The sequence below is a fragment of the Propithecus coquereli genome, unplaced genomic scaffold (genome assembly GCF_000956105.1).
Source record: "Propithecus coquereli isolate 6110/MARCELLA unplaced genomic scaffold, Pcoq_1.0 Scaffold94, whole genome shotgun sequence".
NCBI lineage: Eukaryota > Metazoa > Chordata > Mammalia > Primates > Indriidae > Propithecus > Propithecus coquereli.
This window is the reverse complement of record NW_012155729.1, coordinates 3,751,585-3,763,702: the sequence shown is the minus strand read 5'-3', so window position 1 is coordinate 3,763,702 and position 12,118 is coordinate 3,751,585. Positions and strand designations below refer to the sequence as shown.

General features: G+C 44.0%; 1 protein-coding gene across 2 annotated transcripts in view; it reads right to left on the bottom strand.

Moving 5' to 3' along the window:
• Positions 1-7,621: 7,621 nt before the first annotated feature.
• The window catches only part of RBM17 (RNA binding motif protein 17), a 23,516-nt gene continuing 19,019 nt past the window's right edge, over positions 7,622-12,118 (bottom strand). For both annotated transcript variants that reach the window (XM_012664940.1, XM_012664941.1), the window contains exons 9-12: positions 10,893-10,966; positions 10,314-10,412; positions 9,128-9,200; positions 7,622-9,005 (exon numbers count right to left, since the gene is read on the bottom strand). In XM_012664940.1, coding sequence (XP_012520394.1) covers positions 8,902-9,005; positions 9,128-9,200; positions 10,314-10,412; positions 10,893-10,966 — 350 coding nt within the window. In that variant the 3' untranslated portion in view covers positions 7,622-8,901. The remainder of the gene's footprint in view (positions 9,006-9,127; positions 9,201-10,313; positions 10,413-10,892; positions 10,967-12,118) is intronic.

Here is a 12,118-nt window from a genome sequence, read left to right as displayed (position 1 = left end):
CACTAAAATGAACTATTTCAGATCCCCAAGACTTATTGATGTTCAGAACTGTCATGCTGTCTTGCAGCCAGTCTAATGTCATGGCTTTGTCATCCGACCGAGATGGCTCGGGGGTCGTCTCTGGCTGGGTGGACGGAGACCTGAGAACTGAAGAGTCACCGTGTGTTGCTGGGCAGGACGAGTCTGTGCGCCTTTCAAGGATTGGGAAGACTCTGAGCCAGTTAACCAATGAAGTTCTGCGCGGATGAGAGCATTCGGTGGCTTCGTTAAAGGGTTCAAACTTTGAAATCTTTTGTTTTACTAAGGCTTTGAAAGCCAGAAGAAGAAAAAAAAAAGTATCTTTTCTCTAAGCTCCGAATGTGTTTTTCACCTTAATCTGTTCACTAGCATTATTGTTTACATATTTTAGAACCATATTTATGTCCTTTTGCATGTGATTTTGGGATATCTAATACTTTTTTTAAAAAAAATTCTACACCTGGAGTTGACAGTAAGCACTGCATGAATCCCTCTTCAATAGTTAGCTGGTATAAAAATATATGATTTCCCTGAATATTTCTTACTCTGTGTAGGTAAGTAGAGAAATTGCATCTTTTAACACTGGACAAAGCAAGATATATCACTATTCCCCCCTCAATATTGCCAGATTCACTTGTTTCAAAAAGAAGTTGGGCAGCTCACTCGAGCCTCCTCTCCCCTTCACGCCCTGGGAAGATGAGAGTCCAACATAAATAGGCCCAACACGGGCCATCCAGGAGGGCGGCAGGTCCGGTGGCCACGCACACTTGGACACATTATTTCCATCTTTGGAAGCGAGCTCTGGGTCTGCCCGCATGCCTGTCCGCGGCGAGAGGGGACGCGCTCTTCAGAACCAGAGGCTGAGTGGGTGAGGAGTGGGAGGCCCAAGAGGACAAGTGAGCAGGCGGATTTATTTTTGTCAGAAAATATGCTTTGTCCAAACGCTTGGAGGAGAACGTGTTGCCTTCATTCCTGCACAGTCATTGTTATAAAATGATACAATTGGTGAGATGGGCAAAGTGTGGAAATCACACCCCGTGCATCTTGCATTTGAGTGCTACAGGCAGCGATCCACCGTGAAGTCTAGAGGGGCCTGAGACTCTTCGTTAAGGTGAATATTACTTATTTTCAGTTCCTCGGGTGTTTTCTCAAGCTCAGGGATGGGTCGCTTTGGTGAGAAGCCACCATGCGCTCAGGTGGGGAACACACGGCGGGGCAGAGACGCAGAAGGGCAGGCTCAGGCCGAGGAGAGTAGCCACCCGGGGCCCTGCCTGTCCCTTGCACGGTTCTGCCCCCCGCGCCCCCGATCTGCACCTGAGCTGAGAGATCAGGAAGCCTTTCCTCCCGAGAAGTGTCCAGGCCGAGGCGAGCTGAGATGCATTCCCTGGCCAGCGGGCAGGGATGACTGTTCACCCCAGCAAGGGAAGACAGAAATGTGGAGAACAGAGGAGGCGACCGTGGTCTTGGAGGCCAGGACGCTGGTCTCCGCAGGAGCATCAAGCGTTTAACAGAGAAATGAGCGAGGCGAGTCAGAGAACATGAGTCAGGGTGAAAGATGCTGACTCACGGACCAGAGCACGATGTGAGTGACATGAAAGTGAGGAAATATTCCTCCTCCACCTTTTCTTCTTTTTTTAATCTCCTCAAATTCCTTTTTACCTTTTTTTTTAGTGAATATGATGCCTTCACTAAAAAAAAAAAAATCTTCCCTTTTGTTTTCTCAATGTCCAGAATTACTACATTGTTACAGAAGTACCAGCTCTTTTCCCAACTTTTTCTTCTTTTTTTAATCTCCTCAAATTCCTTTTTACCTTTTTTTTTAGTGAATATGATGCCTTCACTAAAAAAAAAAAAAATCTTCCCTTTTGTTTTCTCAATGTCCAGAATTACTACATTGTTACAGAAGTACCAGCTCTTTTCCCAACTTTGGATGCTTAATAAATACCTCGCGGGAAGGGGCTGGGGAGAGAATGCACCTGGAGGAGCCACACGGGGAAACCTGCGCCACCCTGGGCGCGGGTGTGTAGACGGGGAGGGCGCGCTGATTCCTGGCCCCGGGGACTCTGGGCAGGACAGGGAGGCTGGGACTTGCATTGCAGCTCTGCTCGACCAGTGGCAGGTGAGCATCAGAACTCTGCTCGAGCTTCCAAAGTAATGCAGAATTTCTTCCTTTTTTTAAAAAGTCTGTTCAGGAATTCTTTAGCCACCTCTCATTCCTACACACAAAGATCCCTTTTATAGAGAAAATATGATCGAGACATTTAGAAAATCATTTAACCGGCACAACTGCTTTTGGAGAGATTCAGTTAAGAAACTACTTTCTATAAATGTCATAGGAAAGTAAAAAAGGCCACCCGCCTATAGAAGACAGTTGTATGAATCCAACTCATGCTACATGTAGAATATTTCTCTAATCCTCCTTCCTTACACTTGAAAAAAAAAAGTTATAGGTTACTTTTTAAAAAATTACATCTATTTTGTGAATGTCTAGCTGGTAACCAAAACAAAGGGAACTTATACAGAGTTTCACAGAAGAGGGTCCAGGTGCTGCTCTTCACTTAGTAAATCACATCTCTATCGTGATACTGGGCACCGAGGAAGAGGGAATATGCTTTAGAAGGAAGTTGCTAATTTCCTCATATTGTCAATATATGGACATTTCTATGAAATGTCATTCAATACATTGTTCTTCAAAAGATCTTAAAATATTTAAAATATCTGGCTTTAAAAAAATAACATATGTAGCTCCTTCATTTAGATACATCTCTAAAGACCCTTAAGGCTCCAGTCCCGGACTCAGCCAACTCTGTGCCTTAGATGGGGCGCCAGCCCGTGAGAGAGAAAAGACAGAAGACCAGTCCAGAAAGACACTGACTAATAAAAGCTCCAGGAAGAGAAACTATCAAGGAAACATTACGAGAATAATTTCCAGAATCAGAGGATACGAATTTCCTGACTGCAAGTCCACCCCAAATGCCTGGCATGATGAGCGAAAGGAAATTTACATCGAGACACGTAATTGTGAGACTGCGGGACGGTGGTTCCAAAACCTTCCAGGAGGAAAAACAAGTCATAAAGGACACTGATTTTATCAGCAGTGCTGCAGGAAGACGATGATGTACCAAGGCCTTCAAAATCCTGAAGGAAAATGGGTTTCGATCAAGAATTCCACACTTCCATCAATTAAGTATGACAGAATTGAGGTATTTTCAGACATGCAAGGCCTGAAAAAACATCATATCCCTCTCCCGCATGTATCTCAGGAAACCAGGGGAGGATAAGCTCCCCCCAAACTAGAGAGGAAATCAAGCAATGAAGACATCGATTCTGCACAAAGGACACAACACGGGAGACAGAATTTTCACAATCCACTGACTTCCCAGAAAATGGAAGAGTTCGGCCTCCCAACACCTCTTCCGGCCCCTCTTTATTCGTTCGTTCAGCTTAGTCATAAAGCAACATTAAAAAACAAATCTGCCATCAGTACTGACACAATTATGACATTAGGCACATTATTCTCAGCTGAGCCAGTTGTATACCATGATTAATGTTCATTATGATACCACCTCATGTTCTCCCTGGAATTGAGTCAGGGTACAAATACTCAAAATACTCAATTCCACCTTCCCCCTTGCACACAGCCTTCCGAGAACCCTTCATCTTCCTGCTCCCGTACGGACCGAGGTCTCTAGGTCTCCACGGCGACTGGACCAAGACTTCCTTTCCTCCTCATCCTGGGAATTACCTTCCTCTCCAGCGCTGGGTTCCCTATTTCCCTGAGTCACTGTCATCCTGTTCTAGATTCACTCCTTCAGTTTGTAGTGGGTGAACGAGTAAATGGGAATTAAGGAGGCGGAAACTAAGTACAGACTATTCTCTGAGACATCTGCTCAGGGGAAGGAAGAAGCCTTATAAGGATGTATTTAGAAATACGGGGGCAGAGACCAGCAGCAATCCAAATAAAAAAGTTAAAAGCGGTTACCGCGGGGGCGGAACAGGGCAGAGGACCGCTGTTCACTGTAGGGCTGGTGGGGCCGACGCACGGCCACTCACCAGGCACAGACAAGGGATGGGAAAGGGACCATTCTCCAGGCGGAGGGGAGAACAGGAGCAAAAACTACTGCTAGTGTTTCCACCTGCGGGAGCCTAAGGCGAAGGTGTGGCAGGAAAGAAGATTTTTACCCACGAGAGAGGCTGGAACAGCTGAGGCGTCGCCCTGGCAGACCAGAGGGGTGCCGGGTGACAGCAGGGAGACCTCAGGCCTATTCCAGGCACGAGGTGAAGGGGGTCTGCAGTAAAGGAACTCCACTGGGTTAATACGAAAGGTGGAAAGGAGAGAGAGGCAACAGGTGCCATTACTGATTGGATCAGGACAGAGGGAGGGACTGAGGATGATTCCTGGGTTTCTGACTCAGATGACTGAACAACAGATGATGCTTTCCTCCAAATGAGAGAATTTAGCGGGAGGGTTTGGAAGGGGAAAAGTGAGTTCAGTTTGGGACACATGTTTGAGGTGTGAAGGGGACAGCCAGGTGGTGTCTAGCAGGCAGTTGGATATAGAGCTGCGGTTTTGCACTGAAGACCGGCTGAGATTAAAGTACATGCTGGTCATAGAAGAAAAGGCCAGGAGAGTAGATAAAATCACCTAGGACGAGGGGTGAAGGGAAACGTTAGCAGGAACAGTCCTCAGGAGGAAGTGGCTGCGGAATAGATTTAGGTGTGGGCCTGCGTGACGAAGGCGGCCTGGTGGAAGTCAGGTCTGACGCACAGGCAAGCACAGGCCTCACTCCGTAAGCATGGGCTGCAGGGAGAGGCGTGGGAAGGGAGGAGGTGGAGGCGGGATGTGGGGTTGTCTGGGGAGCCCCGCTGTGACAAGAAGAATCAGCACTGGGGAGTCGGGGAGTGAGCTAAAAGTTCAAGGGTTTGACGCGTCTCCCCCTCAAGGTGGGAGAGATTTGAGGGCATTTATATACCAGCACAGGGAGAGTTTGAATACATGGGACAGACAAAAGCAAACAGTCTTATCGTGCAATCCAGCAACCACACGCTTAAATATTTGCCCAGCGAATGTGAAAACTTGGGTCCACAGAAAACCTGCACATGGATGTTTATAGCAGCTTTGTTCGTGACTGCCAAGAACCGAAGCAGCCAATGTGCCCTTCCACAGGTGAATGAATAAACAAACGGTGGTGCATTACAAATGGAATACGAAGAATTGAGCTATCAGGCCACGGAAAGGGACGGATGAATCTGAAATGCACATGCTCAGGTAAACACAAAGATCTTACCTACATGGTCCTCAGGCTGCAAATCGTTGTCCTGCAGCAGCTGGTGTCCACGGCTCTGCCCAGGTCCCTTTCCCTTACCTTAATGGTGTTTGGTTGTTGTCTTGAAGCAACTCAGAATCATCATTGGAGTGGAAGAGCAACACCTTAATTCCATTCTTGCAAAACCACAACCTCCAGTCTCAACTGCTGCTAAGATTGCACCTGGCCCTTTGGTTTTGATTTAGTTAAGGCAGGTTTTTCCAAACCTGCAGGACTGTCAATCTTGGGACTCTAATTCAACTTTGATTGCAAGTTGCAAGCAGAAAAAGCTTCTCTTAGCAAGGCTGTATTTTCTTCTTCACTGTGCTTTTAAACCAGCTTCCTTAAGTCTCAGTATATTGCTCTTTTGCAGGACTTTGTAGCTTGCATTTACTGAACACTCGTGTGTCACTGTTTTCCACATATGCTATGGTCTGTCCCCCTCACCCCCACCGCCGAATTCATGTTGCAATCCTAATCCCCAAGATGGTGTTAGGAGGTGGGGCCTTTGAGGAGGTGATGAGGTCATGAGGGTGGAGCCCTCATGAATTGCATTAGTGCCCTTATAAAAGCCCAGAAACATCCCTCACCCTTCCCACCATGTGAGGATGCAGGGAGAAGAGGGCTGTCCATGAACCAGAAAGCAGCCCCCACAGACACCTAATCTACCAGTGCCTTCACCTTGGACTTCCAAACTCCAAACTGTGAGAAACAAGTGTTTCTTATAAGCCACCCACTTTATGGTTATCATGTATGGCAACCTGAATGGACTAAGATAATGTATGATTTATTTAATCCTCCTAACAAGCCTAAGTAGGTCTGACCATCCTTTCCATTTTCAGACGAGGCAGCTGGCCACACAGGAAGCAGCAGAGCTGGGGTCTGGACACTCCCAGTGCGGGCTCAACACTACAGCCGCCGTTGTCCCTCACTCAACTCCATCTGGTCTGTATCCAAACCATGGCAACAGTTTGGTGAAACGTTTCACAACCAAATAACCAGGCTCCCCAATTTTTCAGCCTAGGGAAGTTGGGTCCTTGTTAATCCTGTCCTACCTCCTCCATCTTTTAGGGTTTGTCATTTGCAATTCCAGATACCAATCTGTTTATCAGTCAGAGTTCTTAGTACAAATGAAAGAACTCACTCTAGCTTGCTTAAGCAGAAAAGGAATCTATCAAAAAAAAAGACTGGGTAGGGAACAGAATCTCCAGACAGGTAGGGGCAAGCTTGGAGGTTTTCTGTAAAGCAAGAAAGCTCCCAAACCACACCCAAACTACCCCGCAGACCGTCCTGCCAAAGACACCACACACGGGCAGGGATGATGAGGTCTCTGCCGCTGCGGCCTCCCCGATGCTGGACAACCTCGTGCAGGTGGCCCCTGGCCAAAGGGCGAGGTCAGGTTCTCCACAAAGCTTTCTCCCAAGCTGAAGTCCTGGCGTGATCGGAAGATCCCCGTGCACGCCCCTGCCTGACCTACAAGACAGGCTGGGAAAATAAGTTCCTAGTCTCTAACTTGGGGGGGCAGGGGGGTGAAAGCAGAGAATTCCCCCCACACAGGAAGGGCTTTCAAACACATGGGCCACCAAGGACAAATGGCTAGTACATTGAACCTTGGCAGTTATACTGTAGCTTAAGTAATTTTTAATATATACTGAAATTAATTTTGATTTTAGTTAATACTGAAAATTATTTCCTCTCAAGCACTAACTTGCAGATTTAGAACTTATTCCAATATCAGAAATTCATTATAAATAAAGCACTAAATGATTGGTATAGTTATGGATAACTTAAAAAATAATAATTAAAGAGACTGGGGAGAAAGATATTTGCTGTGTGCAGGCTAATGAAAATCAAAGTAGTATGAATTACTTGCATTTCTCTGGTTCTTGATCATGAGAATGCCAGGAATAGCCACCTAAATACAAATAAATAATAATGTTACCACAAGTAGTAACAACAATAAGTGCAAGCACGAAGGGTGGGTTGCAACTCACTCCTTATTCACGTTAGGGTTTATGCAAACTGAAGTGGCCGTCGTCATATTTAGCACAGCACATCTGGGTACCTGTCAGCTAAAATGTGTATCCAACATTAATATTCATATACCCAATTCCACAGGTAAAACAGTTTAAGTTTCAGGGCTGCTTTTAATTCTTACTGTCTTGTAAAATGTTCAGTTAAGTAATTCTTTTACCTTATATTCCTTAACTGAAGACTATTTTATAGAACATGTGCACTTTCATCACAAAACTCCAGTCTTAATTCAGTTTTATTCAGTAAAACAATTCCACAAAAGATAAAATGTTATTCTTTTATTTATGTTAAATAAAAACATCAGAAAATCCTTTTTTAAAAAGGGTCAGAATATTCCTTATGTCTCCAAACCAAGTCCATGGATGCAAAGAAATGCTGAATTCTTCGTATGCTTTCTGTTGCAGTAACCAAAAGACACAACACAGGCTCGTAGTGCCACTTCAGAAAAGTCACACGCAATGTTTGGGAAAGCAAGGAACAGAACACGGGCGTGAGTATTTTCTTGAAATACTTCCTGCCCCAGCAATGAACTTTAGTACCAAATATTTTTATGGTTTCTTTTTTGTGGTCCTGCTAAATATTTAAGCCACACATACTATTGCACTTCAATGGTACAATTTTTCACAATTCCAGAATTATACTGATTGGCAGCACAGTTTAAGTGGCTGACGTGGATGCAGCTTATAAATTTTAAGATTACATACAGTAGAACTAACACTATCACAAATTTTGCCCGTAGCAACATGGCCCTAAGGAACTGCCATTTCCAAAACATAACTGGCCACATGTTACAATGTACCTGCTAGGTTCTGAATTAACTTGTCATTTCTGATCTACCATAAAGACTATGCTTGACTGTTCTGAAAACAAATGCTAGATTCATGATTTCTATCCCCACGTACTCCATAAATCCATCACAACCCATCTGCCATCTGGCTTAATGGCAAACGATTGGCCCAAACAGGTCATACGCGCTCACGGTTCTCCAATCTCAGTTCAGGCTGTGAAAGAGTTTTCTATGACTGGAGTCACTACGAAGAATTTCTCTGTTAGAGAAAGCAGACGTGCTCACCTCTGGCACACTGCCAAGATGATTCTTTATTACAGAATTTATGAAACTACAGCTTCATGACTTGTAGGCTTTATTAAGGGGGGGGGGGGAGAAAAACAAAGGATAATTTAAGACAACCCCATGTCCCAAAACTTCCTAGACTTTTTTTAGTGCAAGAAATGCTGCATCATTGAAGCGCTTGAGAATTACCATGAAATCCTAGCAAAAAGACAACCAACTCAGAGTGGTAATAAAACAGAGAAACAACCAGAGGCACACAGATTGTTGTTTGTTGTTTTTTTTTTTAAAGGATTTTTATACTATATTAAAAAACCACAAAATAAAAAAGGGTCCAATCAACATACATCTTAGAAGTCCCTCCAAGAGTCTCAGCATCCAGCAGCCACGGAGGCTGTGGCCTCTCTCCACCTTTACTCAGCCTGCAGCTCATTTAAGGATCACTGGAGATGACTCGTGCTCTAGTTCTTAAAATCAAACTTGTTCCGCCAAATCCAAGACCCTGAATTTATCCAAATTGTAGAAACATGCTTTTACCACCCGTCCACCAAAATACCTCCCATTCAGATCAACAACAGCTGAAAGGCAAACAAAAAGACAGCCAGTTAATACAGGCATCCTAAGTACACAGTAACCTCATGATGAAGAATAAGGTCGCAAATTCAGCTTCTTACCGGTTAGTACTTAGCTGTCAACTTACCTTTAATCGCTGACTCCACTCTCTCAAATTCTAAAAATATCCGCACTGCTTCATCGTCTGGGGCCCCAGGGATCTGAACAGAAATCAGAAATAAAAGCATAATGAGCAAGGTCATCGTCTGAGATATCCCTGCAAGTGAGTTTTCTCTTTTAAACGATTTGTGCCAGAGTGAACATTCTAATTATCATCAGATAGTAGTCAAAAGAAATAAGTGTAATTTGTTCACCATCAAAAACATACTAAACATCCACTTAATGACAGGCATTGCATTAAGTGCAGGGACACAGAGCTGAGCGACGCAACCTCTGACCTCGTGAAGGTCCCACGCCAGCGGGCACGTAAACAAATAATTACGCAGCTGGCTGCGTGTCACATACTAATGTGATAAAGAACAGCAGAAACAGGAGCAGAACTTTAAGGTAGAAGGACTAGTACTCTAACTGCCTTTCACACCAGGTCTAAACTGCGCCCAGCCTCGCCCAGTTTCTCAGCCCTGCACAATAAAGCCCCACCCACGCCAGCGCAACTGCTGACCCGCCCCCCGCCCCCATTCCATCTTGGCAGCCCTGGTCCTGTCTCTCAGAAGCTGTCACCCCAATTCCAATACCCTTCCCTGCCCACTCAATCCTACCTATTCATTTCAAAGCACAGCTCCCATCTACTGTTACTCACAAAGCCTTCTGTTTTGTGCTGACCTAATCCTTTCCTCAACTCCTGAACTTACAGTCAATACTACCAAGTCTAGCACTGAATATCCTCTAGTTATTTCATAGGTTTCTTTCGTGTTTCTTCAACAGAACATGTCACCGAGAGCAAAGAACATGTTTCTGGTCTCCCCAGTGCTCTCAGCACAGGACAGACACTAGATAAACACCTGCCAAATGACTGAAACCAAAGGCAGGTCTAAGCGACTGAACCACTGACCACGCTGTAATCAAGGCCTTCAACCACCACACTCATCTTCGTTCGTAAAATGAAACATTTACATCTCTTCACCAAATAAAACTTTAAGTCATTTTTATGTTTAAAACTATTATAATTGAGCAAGAGAAGTGTAACTAACCAATATGCCACCTTCTGCAGTAAGACAATATATTACTTATAGCACACCCTGAGTCCTGGCTGTAGAAAATGTTCTGTAATCTGCCAATTACAACTTGGGTTATAAACACCAAAGAAAACTTACTTCAAATATCACACATTTTCCAACTTTGCCGTATTTTTCACATTCTTCCTTGGTTTCAACTTCCAAGTCTTCATCTACCTCTCCTGCACCAACCATGTTCTACAAACAAACAAAAAAAATAAATTCAAGTACCAAGTATAATTTACAGAGGGATATAAGACTTTCTTTCATAATAGCAAATGTTCTCAATCCCAAATGATACAATGGGAAATTTCATCCCTAAATATCCAAAAGTTGGTATTTCTTAAAACACCGAAACATACATTATTAAGCTTTGTAAAGAGTTAGAAAAGCATCTATGCAAGCATCAAAATACATTAACTAAGCTGAAGTTCTAGCAGTTTGGAATATTTTGAAGTAATTACTCACTGCATTTAGCAAAGAAACTTATACATTAGTGAAAAAGGAATCTAAAATCAGCTTTATATGGGATCTGCCCAAAGGTATTATTTGCAATAGTATCATTCTGTTTTAATTTTTATGGTATCTGCAGGAGGAAAGCATGCAGGGGGTAGGGTAGGTTGGGGTGACACACAAAAATCAAGGCAAGCAGACAGGCTGTTTCCTTTTGCTTCTTACCCTTAACAGGACCACTTTAGTAGGACACTTGAGTATTTCAGTTAATGGATTTGAATCCGACTTCTTAGTTGCATCTGTATAAAAATATGCCATCTCATGTGTTAAAGAACAAATCCTACTTACAATAACTGATTTAATTTCAATAGCAATCTCCACCATTTACGTCCTAGAGTCATCTATAAGCATCTACACAATCAGTCTCTGACAAAAATACAGCCTTATCTGCGATGAAAGCATGAGATAGCTTTGGTGTATGTTTTCACAGTAATACATGCAAGTCTTCAGCTTCTGCCATTACCTGCAATTTTTGCTCATTTGACTTCATAAAGTGCTGGCAGGGCACATGAACCACAGTTCTTACAGGTGAGTCTTGACTTGGAACCACACTCCAAGGTCACTGGCCCAGAGTAATAAGCAGTTCATTACCCAGCCACTGGCTAACTTCTTGGGGATGACCACTGGATTTTGATACCAATCTGTCAAGCTAACTGGCTGCTTGCTGAGCTGTGCACCAATAGGGCTGCCAGAAAAGGTTTCTCCTTTCTTTAGGAAAGGGAGCTCAGCTAAGATGACTCAAAATCAACGCAATTTTCCTGCTTAAAATGCTAATATAGGTTTGTCTCAGTCCTATATACCCTCAGTACAGAACAGATTGTGAAAATTAAATAGAAATAATACACCAACTAGGCATCATCTACCAATACACTGCAAAATAACATTACATCTCAAAGACAGAGCAATCTGTAAGAAAACTGAAACTACACCTATAATGAAAGGGCAGAGAAGAGGGGAAAAAGCAGGGAAGACCCTTAGGATGGAGATACAGCAGATATAACCATTGATACTGTACATGGCCCTGTCCTTCATGCTATAAAAACATAACCATTGTTTTATTGAGTTAACAAGGTTCTCTGCATAGCCAGAGTAGGTATGCAATTATTTTAATGAGAACTGTTCATTTTCTGCCCAAGTCTCATCAATTTTTTCCTCCCACGGACCCTCATCTTTGTACCTCTGTTCTGAAAAAACAGAGACGAGCCCTGGGATTCTTGGTATCACAAAACACACGTGGCAGAGCACGGTGACCAGGAATGACCATGTTCTAGCAAACAGGGGGCCAGCAATACCCTCCCCACCCCCACCCCCTCAGCTGCTGTAGTGGGGTGAATCCATCTGCAGCCCCTCCCCCAAGACTGGACGCTGCTTCTGGTCCTGGGGCGTTAACT